Source organism: Heptranchias perlo, chromosome 36 (assembly GCF_035084215.1).
Source record: "Heptranchias perlo isolate sHepPer1 chromosome 36, sHepPer1.hap1, whole genome shotgun sequence".
Classification (NCBI taxonomy): Eukaryota; Metazoa; Chordata; class Chondrichthyes; order Hexanchiformes; family Hexanchidae; genus Heptranchias; species Heptranchias perlo.
This window is the reverse complement of record NC_090360.1, coordinates 24,730,952-24,752,048: the sequence shown is the minus strand read 5'-3', so window position 1 is coordinate 24,752,048 and position 21,097 is coordinate 24,730,952. Positions and strand designations below refer to the sequence as shown.

General features: G+C 44.2%; 1 protein-coding gene across 1 annotated transcript in view; it reads left to right on the top strand.

Moving 5' to 3' along the window:
* bms1 (BMS1 ribosome biogenesis factor) overlaps positions 1-21,097 on the top strand; it is a 91,904-nt gene that overhangs the window by 37,906 nt on the left and 32,901 nt on the right. The window contains 4 exon segments of the mRNA XM_067972778.1: positions 2,572-2,670; positions 3,386-3,540; positions 19,538-19,619; positions 20,154-20,236. Coding sequence (XP_067828879.1) covers positions 2,572-2,670; positions 3,386-3,540; positions 19,538-19,619; positions 20,154-20,236 — 419 coding nt within the window.

The window sequence follows — 21,097 nt, the reverse complement described above, 5'->3', positions numbered from 1 at the left end:
ATCATGAAGGGTCTAGACAGAGTAGATGGAGAGAAACTGTTCCCATTGGCAGAAGGATCAAGAACCAGAGGACATAGATTTAAGGTGATTGGCAAAAGAACCAAAGGTGATATGAGGAAAAACTTTTTTACACAGCGAGTGGTTAGGATCTGGAATGCACTGCCTGAGGGGATGGTGGAGGCAGATTCAATCATGGCCTTCAAAAGGGAACTGGATAAGTACTTGAAATGAAAAAATGTGCAGGTCTGTGGGACAGTGGGACTAGCTGGATTGCTCTTGTGTAGAGCTGGTGCGGACTGGATAGGCCGAATGGCCTCCTTCCGTGCTGTAACCTTCCATGATTCTATTCTATGATTCTATATAATTATACCCAAGTCCAGGTCATTAATATATCTCAAAAAGAGCAGTGGTCCTAATACTGACCCCTGGAGTACATTACTGTATACTTCCCTCCAGTCTGTAAAACAACCATTCACCACTTTTCTCTGTTCTCTGTCCCTTAGCCAATTTTTATCCATGCTGCCACTGTCCCTTTAATCCCATGGGCTTCAATTTTGCAAGTTTATTATGTGGCACTTTATCAAATGCCTTTTGAAAGTCCATATACACATCAACCGCACTACCCTAATCAACCCTCTCCATTCCTTCATCAAAGAACTCGATCAAGTTAGTCCAACACAATCTGCCTCCAACAAAAATGTGCTGGCTTTCATTTATTAACTCATTTTTCCAAGTGCCGATTAATTTTGCTCCAGATTATTGTCCATTAGGCTGACTGGCCTGTAATTGATTTATCCCTCTCCCCTTTTTTGAACAGGGCTGTAACATTTGCAATGCTCCAGTCATCTTGCACCGCTCCCATATCTAAAACTAAATCCTATGATCAGCAATTTGGGATATCCTGAGACCTGATGAGGTTTTATAAATGCAAGGTCTGTCGAAGGAGAGGAGTTGATTGGCTTACTGACCTTTTCTTGTTTCTTATAATCTTGTTCTCTTTCTCGTAAATTTTTCACTCACCAAAGCAATAGCAATAGTTATGTGCTTTCTTAGCTTACGGTGAATCAGGCATGCGTTATGTGCCCTGTTTATATCACCTTTGGGATCGGACAGTCCAATTTGAATATGGTACATTATGGCTCATTTGAACAGTTTGATTGGAGGGCTGCCCTGGCTGGTGTACTGAGCCATACAGACCATGAAGGTGTCTGCTTCAATCACTGGTTTATCCTGTTAACTGATTCGAGTCTGGGCCACAGTACAGAAGTTACAATTTATTTCGGCACTTTGAGCAAGGGAGAGGGGAAAAATCAGCCAGTGTTGCTACTCCTGATTACTTTGCAGTGACCCCTTCCTGAAAGTAGATGGACCTGGCCTGGATATGATATACTCTCGCTGAACAGCTGGTGGACACTTGGGTTGTTGCACAGAAGGGCAGCCAGCCCCCTTGAACCTTGTCCCAGCACAAGCCTGCATCTTCAGGAGAGGGAGAGATGAAATGGAGGCGTTGGGTGATGCCTATGGTAGTGCCAGCACTCTGTACCCTGGGGCACTTGTGACACTGCACAGTGAATTCTTGACCTGACAGGGAGAAGGGTAATGAGCAACAGTGAATAGAGGTGACCTGGTCGCTGTGAGGAAAAGCTGTAGAATGTGAGGCATGCTTCCAGGATGTCACTGACAGAAGCCTGGGAGCGGGCTCGTGTCCAGGGATTGGTGCATGACCGAGGGGCAAAGTATCCACAATTGGGGAGAACACAGTATATTAGCCCAGGTTTTACTGCCGAAATAACGGTGTGTTTAATGGTCCTTACCGTTATTAATGTGTAAATCATCCAGCAGCTTGTGACGAGGAAGAGATACCCCGTAAATTGCAAATCGTCACAAGTTGCTGGGCGATTAGCGCCGCTCCATCGTTAGCCTTGCAAAAACAGAAGCTCACCCTCAATCTCCCCGCTAGTTTCAAGAAATTGCTGCATTTGCGCATTAATTGCCTATTCAACGCACTGCAGAAAGTTAGGGCTGGTACTTAACAACTTAAGTACCTTTTTAATGACAAGATTTATGTTCCTGCAATACCACTCCATCTCTCCGGTCCAGAAAGGGAACAATTGAAACTGTAGTCTCATTCCTACAGGTAGCAAATTGTTCAAGATTTTTAAAATTCAAAATTTAAAAAAAAATCTTTTTTCTCTCTCTCTTAATCCACTCTTTCTTTCCCTTTCTTTCTTTATTTCTCTTCTGACCCTGATTTGACTCTCATTAACCCTATTTCCATCTCTGTTGTTCCTCTGTATCTTTCTCAATCCTTAAATCTCACTGATTAAGGAGACGGACTGTTGGTCCTGTCATTCGCCAAGGTCTCAGATGGCCCATTGCTCTCATTATCAGCCCAAACTTCCAGCAAGTTACAGGGGGAAAGTATTTCGAGCTGAAGGGTGAGGGAAAAAATCTAACTAATGGGGCACGCTGCGAATTCCGGGCCATTATTGCTAGAAGCTTCATTACATAATTATTATGGTCCTTGAAAACGTACGACTCAACGATGTATTTACTTTCTTATTCCTGAAGGATCGTTGAAGTGGAAAGAAGGACTTGTGCAGCGAGCCGCTGATGTCTTCGTACAGCAACAGTCAGCTCCAAACCTCCGGAAACTGGTCTACGGAACAGGTATCTGTGAGACACATTACTGGAGACCGGAAACTGAGTGTAGAGTTCACCAGAAAGGACAGGGAGAGATGGCATTAGAGCAGCCAGCTCGGTGTAGAGTGAACGCTGGCACATTGGGTGACTGACCTCCTGCTGTGCTGTCATTTCTATCATTCTAACCACATTCCATATTTACTTTTAAGTCTCATTTTTTTTAAAAAAGTGTTTTTTGGTTAATATGCTGATTGAGGTTGGAGCCCTTTCCATTTCAGTTGGCAATAACCACCCAGGTTTAGCCCAGTTAACACATTTCCACTTGCTGTGGCCTCCAAGTGAGACCCCAAGTTGGGCGAGTTGTGTGTGGCGGGGCCGTGCCCTCAGGAGCTGGATTTAGGTGGCCAAACCTTATCTGACACAGGACCCTTGGAGTGAGCGATCAATCTGGGTTCATTTGAACTCGAGTCCCAGAAGTGAGAGGTCGATATCAACCCCACAACAGCACCATTTAGGTACGTTAGGCGAGGGTTGGGGAACCAAGGCGGGTAAATGGAGTTAAGATACTGATCAGCCACGATCTAATTGAATGGCGGAGCAGGCTCGAGGGCCTGAATGGCATACTCCTATGTACCATTGATCTGCAGACAACACCTATCATTCACATTTTAAGGCGGTGGGAGCGGTGATGGCCTCTTTGCTGGGAGTGACATAAACTGACCCTTTTATATCTTGCTTTCAGTCAGTGAAGACAAAGAGGAGGATGAGGAAGGTGATGATACATTGGGAGGAATCTTCCACGTTAGCAGGCCTGACAAAGAATCCAGGAGCAAGAGCAATGGCCTAGATTCCTCATTATTTCCGGTGAAAAACCCTCATGATTGGGACCTGGAAGAGGTAAGGCCGTGAGCGGAAGACGATAAATTGTGAACTGGATTTGCTTTGAGCTGGCTTAGTTTTGCCGCATTCCCCTGGCACTGGGCAGAGCCGTTTCCCTCATTACTGTAAACACCTTGGTCACATCTCTCCTTAACCGTATCCCTGTTTGCTCTGTCTGTCATCATGACTCAGTCCCCTCACCCCAGATACCATCCTGGTAAATTGGCACTGGATTTTCTCCAAGGTCGGTATATCTTTCCTACGATTCGGGGCCCAAAACTGAGCACAGTATTCCAGGTGAGACCTGACCAGTGCTCTGTATAACTGCAGGCGCACTACCTTGCTTTTATATTCTAAACTCCTTGTGAAGAAGCCCCTCGTCCCATTAGCTGCCTCTGGCCACTACTTGACCAGTGAGCTAGCTTTTAATGACTTGTGCACCTGGATCCCAAATCGATTTGTTCATCTATCGCTCTCCCCCACTGTCAGACTCCAGAGCCTCCCCATTTTTACAATACACTGCCATTTGCCATTCTTATGTCCAAAATGTACTGCCTTGCACTTCAAGTTAAACTGCTTCTATCATTACTCTGCTCACTTAGTTTTATCTCTGTTCCTTTGCAATTTTTTGCTCTCCTTCATAATTCACTATATCACTGTGTTCGTATTTGGAATTTCAGACCAGCTGATGTAGCACTATGATGATTTTTAAGAGCCCTCTACCCTGCTGCTTTGGTGGGTAAACACACACATATTGACCCACACAGACCGCAAGGTCCTGGATCTGATTCCTGGGCTGTGAGAGTTGAGGTTGCTCTTGTCTTTGGTGCCAGTATTAGAATTGGTTTCAGCATCCCTTTGGGAGGGGCACTGAGCCGCAATTGCTGCTCCTGATCACTGTCCAGTTTAGATGTGAGGCGAGGATAGATCAGGTTGACGTAGCTTGCTGACCCTTGTTTGTGAGGCACACATGTCAGCAATGGTGACTTGTATAGGTTACAGGCAGTCTGCCTCAGACTGTTGATCTGGTCCCAACAGAGTCGGTGGTGGCGAGAAGGGAGAAAGAGTTTTAAAGAAAAACACAGATGCTGAAAACTGCAAAGAAGCATTTGCTTTTTCCACTATGTTGCACGCTCTGAGAAAGGAGCATATTTTTAGTTTCTGGGAAGAGGAATCTAATTTTTTCTAAAGTTTATTAACTCTGATAGTCACCTAAGAAATTGAAAGTGAACAGAAGAGAGCAAGGTGTAACAAATTTCAATCGGCACAAGATGTTTCTGGCTCGTCATCACTGGTCACTTTTGTATGTGGACCCCATATGTTCCCGATATCGACTTCATCCTGTTCGCTGGATCGACACAAGGAACCAGTGTGAGTGCTTTACTGCTTAATGACATTATAAGAAGACTTGCCTGTACATCTTTGTTCTACTTATAGTGAGAAGCTCACAATTCAGTTAGGGCAAAGTGTTATCGATAAGCATTTTTTTGCTAGTTCAAGTGCACGGCAATGCTCCTCCTCCATTTCAACCTCGTGCTCAAAGTTTCTTCTTGGTCATGAATTTGCATCATTCCCTCTCTTCCTGCAGCTTTTGCTTTCTTAATGGAAACTCAACAATTAAATAATGCGGTTGTTACAGGGGATTCGATAGGGAAATAGACAGGCGTTTCTGCATCGGCCGACATGAGTCCTGCTTGGTGTATTGCCTCCCTGGTGCCAGGGTAAAGGACATCACTGAAACATAGAAAAATAGGAACAAGAATAGGCCATTCGGCCCTTCGGGCCACTCCACCATTCAATATGATCATTGCTGATCCTCTATCTCAATACCATATTCCTGCTCTCTCCCCATACCCCTTGATGCCTTTTGTGTCCAGAAATCTATCTAGCTCCTTAAATATATTCAGTGACTTGGCCTCCACAGCCTTCTGTGGTAGAGAATTCCACAGGTTCACCACCCTCTGAGTGAAGAAATTTCTCCTCATCTCGGTCCTAAATGACATACCCCGTATCCTGAGACTGTGACCCCTCGTTCTGGACCCCCCCCCAGCCAGTTGGACAGTTACATGGGTAAGATGGGTATAGAGGGATATGGGCCAAGTGCAGGCAATTGGGACTAGCTTAGTGGTATAAACTGGGCGACATGGACATGTTGGGCCGAAGGGCCTGTTTCCATGTTGTAAACTTCTATGATTCTATCCTCCCTGCATCCAGTCTGTCTAGCCCTGTCAGAATTTTATATGTTTCAATGAGATCCCCTCTCATTCTTCTAAACTCAAGTGAATACAGGCCGAGTTGACCCAATCTCTCCTCATACGACAATCCTGCCATCCCAGGAATCAGTCTGGTGAACCTTCGCTGCACTCCCTCTATGGCAAGTATATCCTTTCTTAGGTAAGGAGACCAAAACTGCACACAATACTCCAGGTGTGGCCTCACCAAGGCGCTGTATAACTGCAGTAAGACATCCTCACTCCTGTACTCAAATCCTATTGCAATGAAGGCCAACTGCCATTTGCCTTCCCAACTGCTTGCTGCACCTGCATGTTTGCTTTCAGTGACTGGGTGTACAAAGACACCCAGGTCCCTTTGTACATCAATATTTCCCAATCGATCACCATTTAAATAATACTCTACCTTTCTGTTTTTCCTTCCGAAGCAGATAACTTCACATTTATCCACGTTATACTGCATCTGCCATGTATTTGCCCACTCACTCAACTTGTCTAAATCGCCTTGAAGCCTCTTTGCATCCTCCTCACAACTCACAATCCCACCTAGTTTTGTGTCATCGGCAAACTTGGAAGTATTACATTTGGTTCCCTCATCCAAATCATTGATATATATTGTGAATAGCTGGGGCCCACTGATCCCTGTGGTACCACTAGTCACTGCCTGCCACCCTGAAAAAGTCCCATTTATTCCTACTCTGTTTCCTATCTGTTAACCAATTCTCAATCCATGCCAGTATATTACCACCATTCCCATGTGCTTTAATTTTGCACACTAACCTCTTATGTGGGACTTTATCAAAGCCTTCTGAAAATCCAAATAAACCACATCCACTGGTTCTCCCCTATCTATTCTACCAGTAACATCCTCAAAAAAACTCCAGTAGGTTTGTCAAACATGATTTCCCTTTCATAAATCCATGTTGACTTAGAAAATATCAACGGGATTAGACAAAGTGTCCTGTTATCACATCCTTTATAATAGACTCTAGCATTTTCCCTACTACTGATGTTAGGCTAACTGGTCTGTAGTTCCCTGTTTTCTCTCTCCCTCCTTTTTTTAATGGGGTGCAGAACATTTTAAGGGGGGATGGGGAACAGCCTGAAGTCGACGTTGGAACCCATGGCATAGGAGGGAAAAGGGTCTAGGTCCTGCAGTCAGAGTTTCATGAGCTAGGGAGGAAGTTTAAAAAGTAGGACCTCTAAGGTAGTAATCTCTGGATTACTCCAGGACAAGGAACAATCAAATGTGAAAATACTTAACTGGTGGAGGGCTAATTTCAGTGAGTTAAAAAGCGATCTTGCCCAGGTAGATTGGAACTAAAAATTGGTAGGCTAAACAGTGATTAAACACTGGAGGTGATGGTTCGGGTATAGAGTAGACACATTCCCACGATGGGGAAAGGAAGGGCATCCAAAGCTAGAGCTCCCTGGATGACTAAAGATATAGAGGTTAAAACGAATCAGAAAAAGGAGGCTTACCACAAATGTAAGGTTCATAATACAGTAGAGAACCAGGCTGAACACAGAAAATATAGAGAAGATCTTAAAAAAAGGAAATAAGAGGGGCAAAGAGAGAGTATGAGAATAGATTAGTGGGTAACATAAAAGGGAACGCAAAAGTCTTTTATAAACATATAAATAGTGGAGTGGTGGGACCGATTAGGGATAAAAAAAGATCATCTTGTGGAGGCAGGGGGAATGACTGAGGTACTAAATGAATATTTTGCATCCGTCTTCACTGGAGAAGAGGATGCTGCCATTTTAGCAATAAAGGAGGAGGTAGTAGTGATATTTGAGAGGATAAAAATAGATAAAGAGGAGGTACTTAAAAGATTGGCACTACTCAAAGTAGAATAGTCACCCGGTCCAGGTGGGATGCATCCTAGTTACTGTGGGAAGTAAGGGGGGAAATTGCGGAGGCTCTGACCATAATCTTCCAATCCTCCTGAGATATGGGAACGGGGCCAGAGGACTGGACGATTGCAAATGTCACACCCCTAGAAAAGGGGAGAGGGATAAATCCAGCAATTACAGGCCAGTCAGCCTGACGTCAGTGGTGGGGAAACTTTTTGGAGACAATAATGCGGGACAAATTTAATTTGTACTTGGAAAAGCATGGGCTAATAAATGAAAGTCAGCGCAGATTTGTTAAAGGCAAATTGTGTTTGACTAACTCGACTGAGTTCTTTGAAGTAATCGATGAGGGTAGTGCAGTTGACGTTGTGCATATGGTCTTTCAAAAGGCATTTGATGATGTGCCACATAATAGACTTGTTAGCAAAATTAAATCCCATGGGATTAAAGGGACAGTGGCAGCGTGGATACAAAATTGGCGAAGGGACAGAAAGCAGAGAGTAGTGGTGAACGGTTGTTTTTCAGACGAGAGGGAAGTATACAGTGGTGTTCCCCAGGGGTCAGTATTAGGACCACTGCTCTTTTTGATACAACCATAGAAAAGATACAGCACAGAAGGGGGCCGTTCAGCCCATCGTGTCCGCGCCGGCTCGAAGAACAACCAGGTGCCCATTCTAATCCCACCTTCCAGCACCCAGTCCATAGCCCTGCAGCTTACAGCACTTTAGGTGCAGGTCCAGGTACTTTTTAAAAGAGTTGAGGGTCCCTGCCTCTACCACCAATTCGGGCAGCAAATTCCATACACCCACCACCCTCTGGGTAAAAAAGTTTTCCTCATGTCCCCTCTAATCCTTCCGCCAATCAGCTTAAATCTATGTCCTCTCGTTCTTGAACTCTCCGCTAGGGGAAACAGGTACTTCCTGTCTACTCTATCTGGGCCCCTCATAATTTTGTACACCTCAATCAAGTCACCCCTCAGCCTCCTCTGCTCCAAGCTCCAGCCTATCCAATCTCTCCTTGTAGCTGCAATTTTCACGACCTGGCAACATTCTTGTAAATCTTCTCTGCACTCTCTCCAGAGCAATTACGTCCTTCCTGTAATGTGGTGACCAGAGCTGCGCACAGTACTCCAGCTGTGGCCATACCAGCGTTTTATACAGTTCCATCATTACATCCCTGCTTTTGTATTCTATACCTCGGCTAATAACGGTGAGCATTCCGTATGCCTTCTTCACAACCTTATCTACTTGTACTGCCACCTTCAGGGACCTGTGCACATGCACTCCAAGGTCTCTCACTTCCTCTACTCCTCTCAATATATTCCCATTTACTCCGTATTCCCTTTTACTGTTTGCCCTCCCTAAGTGCATTACCTCACACTTCTCCGGGTTGAACTCCATTTGCCACTTTTCCGCCCACTCCACCAACCCATTGATATCTTCTTGGAGTCCTCTTCACTATCAACCACACGGCCAATTTTGTGTCATCTGCAAATTTGCCAATCATGCCCCCTACATTCAAGTCCATATCATTAATATATACCACAAACAGCAAGGGACCCAACACTGAGCCCTGTGGCACACCACTGGAAACGGATTTCCATTCGCAAAGACATCCCTCGACTTTTACCCGTTGTTTCCTGTTACTGAGCCAATTTTGGATCCAATTCGCCACATTTCCCTGTATCCCTTGAGCTTTTATCTTTCTGACCAGTCTGCCATGTGGGACCTTGTCAAATGCCTTACTAAAATCCATGTAGACGAAATCCACTGCACTACCCTCATCAATCCTCCTAGTCACTTCCTCAAAGAATTCAATCAGATTTGTACGGCATGACCTTCCCTGAACAAATCCATGCTGACTATCCCTGATTAAACTATGCCTTTCCAAGTGACAGTTTATCCTATCTCTCAGTATTGATTCTAATAGTTTGCCCACCACCGAGGTAAGACTGACCGGCCTATAGTTGTTCGGCCTTTCCCACGTACCCTTTTTAAACAATGGTACTACGTTTGCAGTCTTCCAGTCCTCCGGTACCTCCCCTGTATCTAGTGAGGATTGGAAAATGATCCTCAGAGCATCCGCTATTTCCTCCCTGGCTTCCTTCAATATCCTAGGAAACAATCCATCCGGCCCTGGTGACTTATCAACTTTCAAGGATTCCAGTCCCTCTAGTACTTCCTCTCTCATTATGTTTACCTTATCCAATATTTCATACCTCTCCTCTTTAACTACTACGTCCGGATCATCCCTTTCCTTTGTGAATACGGAGACAAAATATTAATTTAAAACCCTACCCACATCCTCTGCTTCTACACACAAGTTACCCTTATCATTCCTGATAGGTCCCACCTTTTCCTTAGCTATCCTCTTGTTCTTAACGTACTGATAAAACATCTTTGGGTTTTCTTTAATCTTACTAGCTAATATTTTTTCATTCCCTCTCTTTGCTTACCTTATTTCCTTTTTTACATCATCCCTGTACTTTCTATACTCCTCTAGGCTTTCTGCATTATTTAGTTTTCTGTGACAGTCATAAGCTTTCTTTTTCTGCTTTATCTTGCCCCGTATACTTCTAGACAACCAGGGGGCTCTAAATTTAGCAGAGCCACCCTTTTTCTTTGAAGGGACATGTCTACATTGTACCCGTACAATTTCACTTCTTAGTGCCTCCCACTGGTTTGTCACTGATTTCTCCTCAAGTAGTTGTGTCCAGTCAAATCACCTCTTAGTTCTGTAAAATTTGCCTTCCCCCAATTTAAAACGTTTACTCCTGATTTAACTCCTCTTTTCCAAAATAATGCTAAAACTAACTGAATTGTGGTCACTATCCCCAGTATGGTCACCCACTGTCACTTCACCCACTTGCCCATCTTCATTTCCTAGGACTAAATCTAGAATTGCATCCCTTCTTGTTGGCTTGTCACGTACTGGCTTAAAAAAATGTTCTCCTGGACACCGATCAAGAATTTTGCGCCCTCTGTGCCCCTCACACTGTTTGAATCCCAGTTGATGTTAGGGTAGTTGAAGTCCCCTACTATTATTGCCCTCTTATTTTTGCACTCAGAAATTGGTCTACATATTTGTTCTTCTATCTCCCTTTCGCTATTCGGGGGTCTATAGTACACTCCTAGTAGTGTGACTGCCCCGTTTTTATTTCTTAGCTCAACCCATATGTCCTCGATTGATGATCCATTTAGCATATCATCCCTTCTCACAACTGTAATTGATTCTTTAACCAATAATGCTACCCCCCCTCCTTTTTTATCACCCACTCTATCCTGCCAGAAAATTCTATATCCAGGGATATTGAGCTGCCAATTATCCCCCTCTTTAAGCCAGGTTCCTGTTATAGCAATGATATCAAGCTGCCATGTATCTATCTGTGCCCTTAGCTCATCTGCTTTGTTTGTAATACTCCTTGCATTGAAGTATATACCCTTTAACCCCGTCAAATTCCTGTGCTGAACACTATTTAACCTTTGCTTCTTTTGCCTTTCTGAGTCGCTAACTACGTCATTAACTGCTTTTCTACTCCCCATTTCCTGGTCTGAATTTGTCCTATCTGTACCTGTCCTTTGCTTCCCATCCCCCTGCCATACTAGTTTAAACCCTCCCCAACAGAACTAGCAAATGCCCCCGCGAGGATATTGGTCCCGGTTCTGCTTGGGTGCAACCCGTCCAGCTCGTACAGGTCCCGCCTTTCCCAGAATCGGTCCCAATGCCTCAGGAATTTAAACCCCTCCCTCCTACACCATCTCTCAAGCCTCGCATTCATCTGGTCTATTCTCCTATTTCTGCTCTCGCTAGCAGGTGGCACTGGGAGTAATCCTGAGATTACTACCTTAGATATTAATAACCTGGACTTGGGTAGAGAGGATATAATTTCAAAGTTTGCAGATGACACGAAACTCCGCAATGTAGTAAACATTGTGGAGGATAGTAACAGACTTCAGGAGGACATAGACTGGTGAAATATGCAGACACATGGCAGATGAAATTTAACGCAGAGAAGTGTGAAGTGATACATTTTGGTCGGAAGAATGAGGAGAGGCAATATAAACTAAATGGTACAATTCTAAAGGGAGTACAGGAACAGAGAGACCTGGGGGTGTATGTACACTAAGTTTTGAAGGTGGCAGGACAAGTTGAGAAGACTGTTAAAAAAGCTTATGGGATCCTGGGCTTTATTAATAAAGACATGAGTACAAAAGCAAGGAAGTTATGGTAAACCTTTATAATACACTGGTTAAGCCTCAGCTGGAGCATTGTGTTCAATTCTGGGCACCACATTTTAGGAAGGATGTCAAGGCCTTAGAGAGGGTGCAGAGAAGATTCACTAGAATGGTACCAGGGATGAGGGACTTCAGTTATGTGGAGAGATTGGAGAAGCTGGGGTTGTTCTCCTTAGAACAGAGAAGGTTAAGGGGAGATTTGACATAGGTGTTCAAAATCATGAACTGATTTGACTGAGTAAATAAGGAGAAACTGTTTCCTGTGGCTGAAGGGTCAGTAACCAGAGGTCACAGATTTAAAGTGATCGGCAAAAGAGCTTACAAATTTTCCCTTGCACTTTATCTCCCGGCAACAAACCAAGTTTATGATGACTGGAGTTTAGCGAAATAACATCTCCAAATGCTTGCGTAGACTTCCAAAAGGATATTTTACAGTTCAAAATTATTTAACTTCAAAACTAAACATTTTTTTACTCAGTTATGATGATCTAGAATGCGCTGCCTGAAAGGGCGGTGGAAGTGGATTCAATCGTAACTTTCAAAAGGGAATTCGATAAGTACTTGAAGGGATAAAATTTACTGGGTTATGGGGAAAGAGCAGGGGAATGGGACTAATTGGATATCTTTTCCAAAGAGCTGGCACGGGCACGATGGGCCGAATGGCAGCCTCCCGTGCTGTACCTGCAATGATACTAAGAACTTGCATCTATATTGGGCCTTCAAAGTAATAAAAATCCTAAGGTGCTTCACGAGCGTAATCAGACAAAACTTACACCAAGCCAAAGAAGGAGCCATTAGGACAGTTGACTAAAAGCTTGGTCAAAGAGGTAGGTTTTAAGAAGCATCTTAAAAGGGGTAGAGAGGGGACGACGTTTAGGGAGGGAATTCCAGAGCTTAGGGCCTAGATGGCTGAAGGCACGGCCGGCAATGGTGGGTCGCAGGGAGTGGGGGATACACAAGAGGCCAGAGTTAGAGGCACGCTGAGTTCTCTGAGGGTTGTAGGGCTGGAGGAGGTTACAGAGATGGGGAGGGGTGAGGCCATGGAGGGATTTGAAGCAAGGACGAGAATTTTAAAATTGAGGCGTTGTCGGACCGGGAGCCAATGTAGGTCAGCGAGCACAGGGGTGATGGGAGAACGGGACTTGGTGTGAGTTAGGATACAGGCAGCAGAGCTTTGGATGTGCTCAAGTTTATGGAGGGTGGACGGTGGGAAACCAGCCAGTGGAGCATTGGAATAGTCTATTCTGGAGGTGATAAAGGCACGGGAGGGGTTTCAACAGGAGATGAACAGTGGAGATGAGCGATGCTGCAGAGGTGGAAGTAGGCGGCCTTGATGATGGAGAGGATATGGGGTCGGAAGCTCAGCTCAGGGTCAAATAGAGCACCAAGATTGTGAACTGTCTGGTTCAGCCCGAGACAGTGGCTGGGGGGTGGGGTGGTGGGGGTAGAATCGGTGGCAAGGGAACGGAATTTGTGGCAGGGACCGAAGACAATAGCCCAGAAATTGCGGTGAGCGGTGAATGAACGTCTCCCACCGCTCGTAAGTAACTAACTCACCCACAAACATTTCGCAGGCTTCTGGGCGCCAACTTGTTTCAATGGAGACCTGCAAGAATTGCAGTGGTCTTGGAGCTGTGAGAGCTGGAAGCATCCTTGATAAGCCATGCAGAAGTTGGAAATGTCAGACAGATTAGTAAATTCACTATAAAATCAGCCAGAGAAAGTAAAATAGAGGGTAAGATTGAAAGACTGAGATAAGAGACACAATAAGTAAGCAAATAACAATTTTAAATTTTTTAAACTTTTTTTTAAATGTTCCCAACAACAATTGGAAAATGAATTTCGATATAGGTAAATGTGAGGTGCAATAAGGAGGCCACATACTGCTTGGATAATAGTCTAAATGGGGTAAAGGAGCAAAGGGATCGAGAGGTACAGATACACAAATCACTAAAAGTAGTGATGCGGGTTTTTTAGGTCATAAAAATGGCAAATCAAACACTCGGGTTGATTTCTAGAGGGATAGAATTGAAAAGCAGAGTAGTTATGTTAAACTTGTGTAGAATCTTGGTTAGACCGCACTTGGTGTACTGTGCACAGTTCTGGTCTCCATATTATAGAAAGGATAAAGATGCAGAGGATGCAAAAAAGATTCCCAGGGATGATACCAGAACTCTGAGGATATCCTTATCAGGAAAGATTGAACAGGATGGGGCCCTTTTCTCTAGAAAGGAGAAGGCTGTGGGGTAACCTGATAGAGGTCTTTAAGATAATGAAAGGGTTTGATAGGGTAGACAACAACAACTTGCATTTATATAGCACTTTTAATGTATTAAAACGTCCCAAGGCGCTTTATAGAAGCAACCAAATAAAATTTGACTGAGAAAATGCTTCCACTTGTGGGGGAGTCCAAAACTCGAGGGCATAAATATAAAATAGTCGCTAATAAATCCAATAGGGAATTCAGGGTGTAAGGATAAACCCAGCAACTACAAGACAGTCAGTTTAACCTCAGTGGTGGGGAAACTTTTAGAAACAATAATCCGGGACAGAATTCACAGTCACTTGGACGAGTGTGGATTGATTAGGGAAAGCCAGCACAGATTTGTTAAAGGCAAATCGTATTTAACTAACTTGATAGAGTTTTTTGATGAGGTAACAGAGAGTCAGTGAGGGCAATGCAGTTGATGTGGTGTATATGGATTTTCAAAAGGCATTTGATAAAGTGCCGCATAATAGGCTTGTCATCAAGACTGAAGCCCATGGAATAAAGGGGGCAGTAGCAACATGGATACAGAATTGGCTAAGTAACAGGAAACCGAGAGTAGTGGTGAACGGTTGATTTTCAGATTGGAGGGGAGTGCACAGTGGTGTTCCCCAGGGGTCAGTACTAGGACCACTGCTTTTCTTGATATTAATGGCTTGGACTTGGGTGTAGAGGGCACAATTTCCAAATTTGCAGATGACACAGAACTTGGAAATGTAGTGAACAGTGAGAAGGATAGTGATAGACTTCAAGAGGATATAGATATTCTATTGGCATGGGCAGACACGTGGCAGATGAAGTTTAACGCGGAAAAATGCGAGGTGATGCATTTCGGTAGGAAAAATGATGAGAGGCAATATAAACTAGAGGGCACAATTCTAAAAGGGGTGGAGGAACAGAGAGATCTGGAGGTATATGTGCACAAATCATTGAAGGTGGCAGGGCAGATTGAGAAAGCGGTTAAAAAAGCATACAGGATCCTGGGCTTTATAAATAGAGGCATAGAGTACAAAAGCAAGGAAGTCATGATGAACCTTTATAAAACACTGGTTCAACCACAACTGGAGTATTGTGTCCAGTTCCGGGCACCGCACTTTAGGATAGATGTGAAGGCCTTAGAGAGGGTGCAAAAAAGATTTACTAGAATGATTCCAGCGATGAGGGACTTTAGTTACGTGGATAGACTGGAGAAGCTGGGGTTCTCTTTGGAACAGAGAAGGTTGAGAGGAGATTTGATAGAGGTATTTAAAATCATGAAGGGTCTAGACAGAGTAGATGGAGAGAAACTGTTCCCATTAATGGAAGGGTCAAGAACCAGAGGACATAGATTTAAGGTGATTGGCAAAAGAACCAAAGGTGATGAGGAAAAACTTTATTCAGTGAGTGGCTATGATCTGGAATGCACTGCCCGAGGGGATAGTGGAGGCAGATTCAATCATGACTTTCAAAAGGGAACTGGATAAGTACTTGAAAGGAAAAGATTTACAGGGCTACAGGGATAAGGCGGGGGAGTGGGACTAGCTGGATTGCTCTTGCATAGAGCCGGCACGGACTCGATGGGCTGAATGGCCTCCTTCCGTGCTGAAACCTTTCTATGATACTAGGAGAAAAGTCTTTACCCAAGAGCGGTAAGAATGTGGAATGCGCTACCACATGGAGTAGTTGAGACAAATAGCATAGATGCATTTAAGGGGAAGCTAGATAAGCACATGAGGGAGAAAGGAATAGAAGGATATGCTGATGGGGTTAGATGAGAGAGGGAGGAGGTTCGTGTGGAGCATAAACGCGGGCATAGGCCGGTTGGGCCAAATGGCCTGATTCTGCGCTGTTTCGATGAAACTCAATGTAACAATTAATATTGGGAGGAATTAGACACCACATTTTTAAAAGTTAATTTTTCAGTGCCCGTTAAAAGTTAGTGTAGACCTAAAAAGAAACCAGTGTACCTTTTTTACGGAGAGATTAGTTCGTTTCCAGCTGGGCAGTGCAGCAAGTTCACATTGATCCATTCATTCAGCCGGCGAAATCTCTTTTAATGAGCAGGGCAGATGGTAGAGCTGTTTCCGGATTTCCGTGTTTGACTACGCGTGTGCCTCACTGTTATTTCATGAGCAATTTCCGGGCCATTGGCTGCAGTCTTCCCAATGTTCAGCTGAAGGAAATTATGGTTTATCCAAGACTGGATGTTGGACAAATAGCCTGACAGTACAGAGATGGTGGAGGGGTTGTGAGCGATGGTGGGGAGGTGGAGCTGGGTGTCATTAGCCTTTCTGTAAAAGCTGGTTCACCATCTGCAGATGATGTCGCTAAATAACAGCATGTAGACGTGGAAGGTGAGGGGACCAAGAATGAATCCTTGGAAACTCCCGATATGACAGTGCAGGGGCGGGAATAGAAGCCATTGGTGGAATACAGTGGGAACAATCGGATGGAACCAAGCAGCCCCACCAAGCTGGACAATTGAGGGGCATTTTAGGTTGGCATGGTAGAGGTGTTGAAGAAAACAGACTACAGACCGACTCTTTCCTCAAACAGGGTGAGCGAAAAGCTTTAGTTTTCCTGGTGTTAATTGTTTTTTTTCTACTGAGAAGCAGCCTGTCACGAGCTGTGATTTTTGCAGGTGTGTGAATGAATTATTTTCCACAGTAGAAAAACCAAACCAATTAGAAAATGCAACATGAGCCAATAATTTCATAGAACGATGAGCAGAGAAGGAGGCCGTTCGGCCCGTCGTGCCTGTGCCGGCTCTTTGGAAGAGCTATCCAATTAGTCCCAAACCCTCCTCTTTCCCCATAGCCCTTAATATTTCACCATTTCAAGTATTTATCCAATTCCCTTTTGAAAGTTACTATTGATTCAGCTTCCACTGCCCTTTCAGGCAGTGCATTCCAGATCATTACAACTCGCTGCATGAAAGAAATGTCTCCTTATCCCCCCTTTGGTTCTTTTGCCAATTATCTTAAATCTGTCCCCTCTGGTTACTGACCCTTCTGCCAGTGGAAACAGTTTCTACTTATTTACTCTATCAAAACCCTTCATAATTTTGAACACCTCAATTAAATCTCCCTTTAACCTTCTCTGTTCTAAGGAGAACAACCCCAGCTTAGAATCATAGAAGTTTACAACATGGAAACAGGCCCTTCGGCCCAACATGTCCATGTCGCCCAGTTTATACCACTAAGCTAGTCCCAATTGCCTGCACTTGGCCCATATCCCTCGATACCCATCTTCCCCATGTAACTGTCCAAATGCTTTTTAAAAGACAAAATTGTACCCGCCTCTACTACTGCCTCTGGCAGCTCGTTCCAGACACTCACCACCCTTTGAGTGAAAAAATTGCCCTTCTGGACCCTTTTGTATCTCTCCCCTCTCACCTTAAATCTATGCCCCCTCGTTATAGACTCCCCTACCTTTGGGAAAAGATTTTGACTATCTACCTTATCTATGCCCCTCATTATTTTATAGACTTCTATAAGATCACCCCGAAACCTCCTACTCTCCAGGGAAAAAAGTCTGTCTATCCAACCTCTCCCTATAAGTCAAACCATCAAGTCCCAGTAGCATCCTTGTAAATCTTTTCTGCCGAAGGGCCTCTATCCGTGCTGTATAACTCTATGACTCTATGACTCTATAATAGGGTGACCAGAACTGTACACAGTATTCCAAGTGTGGCCTTACTAATGTCTTGTACAACTTCAACAAGACATCCCAACTCCTGTATTCAATGTTCTGACCAATGAAACCAAGCATGCCGAATGCCTTCTTCACCACCCTATCCACCTGTGACTCCACTTTCAAGGAGCTATGAACCTGTACTCCCAGATCTCTTTGTTCTATAACTCTCCCCATCGCCCTACCATTAACAGAGTAGGTCCTGGCCCGATTCGATCTACCAAAATGCATCACCTCACATTTATCTAAATTAAACTCCATCTGCCATTCATCGGCCCACTGGCCCAATTTATCAAGATCCCGTTGCAATCCTAGATAACCTTCTTCACTGTCCACAATGCCACCAATCTTGGTGTCATCTGCAAACTTACTAACCATGCCTCCTAAATTCTCATCCAAATCATTAATATAAATAACAAATGACAGCGGACCCAGCACCGATCCCTGAGGCACACCGCTGGTCACAGGCCTCCAGTTTGAAAAACAACCCTCTACAACCACCCTCTGTCTTCTGCCGTCAATCCAATTTTGTATCCAATTGGCTACCTCACCTTGGATCCCGTGAGATTTAACCTTATGTAACAACCTACCATGCGGTACCTTGTCAAAGGCTTTGCTAAAGTCCATGTAGACCACGTCTATCTTCTTGGTTACCCCTTCAGAAAACTCAATCAAATTCGTGAGACATGATTTTCCACTCAAAACCATGCTGACTGTTCCTAATCAGTCCCTGCCTCTCCAAATGCCTGTAGATCCTGTCTCTCAGAATACCCTCTAACAACTTACCCACTACAGATGTCAGGCTCACCGGTCTGTAGTTCCCAGGCTTTTCCCTGCCGCCCTCCTTAAACAAAGGCACAACATTTGCTACCCTCCAATCTTCAGGCACCTAACCTGTAGCTGTTGATGATTGAAATATCTCTGCTAGGGGACCCGCAATTTCCTCCCTAACCTCCCATAACGTCCTGGGATACATTTCATCAGGTCCCGGAGATTTATCTACCTTGATGCGCGTTAAGACTTCCAGCACCTCCCTCTCTGTAATATGTACACTCCTCAAGACATCACTATTTATTTCCCCAAGTTCCCTAACATCAGCTTCTTCAGTCTCTCCACAAAACTGAAGTCCCTCATCCCTGGTACCATTCTAGTAAATCTCTTCTGCACCCTCTCTAAGGCCTTGACATCCTTCCTAAAGTGTGGTGCCCAGAATTGAATACAATACTCCAGCTGAGGCCTAACCAGTAATTTATAAAGGTTTAGCATAACTTCCTTGCATTTGCACTCTGCCTCTGTTTATAAAGCCAAGGATCCCATATGCCTATTTAACAGCCTTCTCAACTTGTCCTGCCACCATCAACGATTTAGTGTATGTGAACCTTCAGGTCTCTCTGTTCCTGTACCCCCTTTAAAATTATATAATTTAGTTTTACTTGCATTTTGGTAGGAAGAATGAGGAGGGGGCATCACTTCACTGCATTAAATTTCATCTGCCATGTGTCTGCCCATTTCACCAGTCTGTCTGTCCTCCTGAAGTCTGTTACTATCCTCCTCACTGTTTACTGCATTGCCAAGTTTTGTGTCATCTACAAACTCTTTGAAAGAGCTATCCAATTGGTCCCGCCGCCCTGCTCTTTCTACATAGCCCTGCAAATTTTTCCTTTTCAAAAGGAGTCAACACCTTTTGAGGGGAAAATGTTTTTTTTTTATATAATGAGGTGTTTACGCTGAAAGTGTTTATTCTGTCTGCACAGGTGATGAACAGTGTCCGGGACTGTTTCGTGACAGGAAAATGGGAATCCGATAAAGATGCAACCACTCTCCTTGGAGAAGATGGTAGGTGGGAGATACAGTAATACCATTCAATTCTCTATTGCTGAACAACACCCAGAATACTATATGGACCCTGTCCTCCCAAACTTGGCTTATATCGGAAAAGGGTTTTTGCTGTATAGCATTATTGTGCTGGGTCAAACTTAAGGCAATGTGGAGAAGAGTCCCACAGGGAGGGGGGGCCCACGACAATGATTTTTAAATAAGCCTTCAGGATTCACAGTCACAGGGCATTGAACACAAGGACAATGATTTAGGTAGTCTCTTGGTTGAATTCAATGCGTAATTCATTCTGATCCCTTCCCATCCACCCCACCCCTCCCCCTCTGACCTGCAGGAGGGGGATATTTCCATGAATCAGCTCTCGATGGGGCGGGAATGGCAGTAGCAGATTGTCTGTCCATTCAACACCCTGCCTGATTCTCCTCCTCATTATGGATCTGCTACTGGCAGTTTTCCATCTGCACCCACAGTGAGCATTATCCCCTTGTCTGTTACTGTTCGCAAGTGTTTTCACACTTTATGTTTTTCTTTCAGATTCTGCATATGGAGCATTTGAGGATCTGGAGACAGGAGAAGTTCATCAGGGGAAACCTGGGGAACTAAAACAGAACAAGGAGGTTGGGGTTTAAGAAAACTAAATCATACAGATTAATGAATTGGCACCTGTTGCATGGAAGGTTTTTTTTTGAAAGGTTCGGTCTTGAGAATAAAAATTGAGATGGGGTTTATACAGATGGGCTTTATTGTACCAGTATCAAACTCCGTGCAGCTTCAGTGTGCAGCTCTCCGTGATTCTCAAGATACTGACCGAAATGCTTCATAAAAGGCTGGTAACAAAAATGAGCACTGTGTGAAGTAGTACCTTTTGGAAAAAGAACAATGAAATTATACCCTAAACAGCAAGATTCTTAGGGGGAGGATCATGAGAGATGCTTAAAGGTGTGGGTACAGGTGGAGAGATGCTTAAAGGTGTAGGTACAGGTAGAGAGACGTTTAAAGGTGTGGGTACAGGTGGAGAGACGTTTAAAGGTGTGGGTACAGGTAGAAAAGGCTTTTTTTTTGAAAGAGGCAAATAAGATTCTACGTTTTCGTATGGTGGTGTTAAATATAGAAGGAAGAGTCATACAAGACGTTAGTTAGACCATTACATAGAATACAGCACAAAACAGGCCATTTGGCCCATGCTGGTACTTGTGCTCCACACAATCCTCCTCTGACCCCCTCTTCATCTAACCCTATCAACATACTCTTATAATCCTTTCTCCCTCATGTGCTTATCTAGATTCCCCTTCAATCAATTATGCTATTCACCTCAACTACTCCGTGTGGTGACGAGTTCCACATTCTAACCACCTTTAAAATTCCACCTTGTCTAGTCCCACTCTCCTGCTCGTGCCCCATACCCTTTAATATCCCACCCAGTCTGGTCCCACTCTCCTGCTCGTGCCCCATACCCTTTAATATCCCACCCAGTCTGG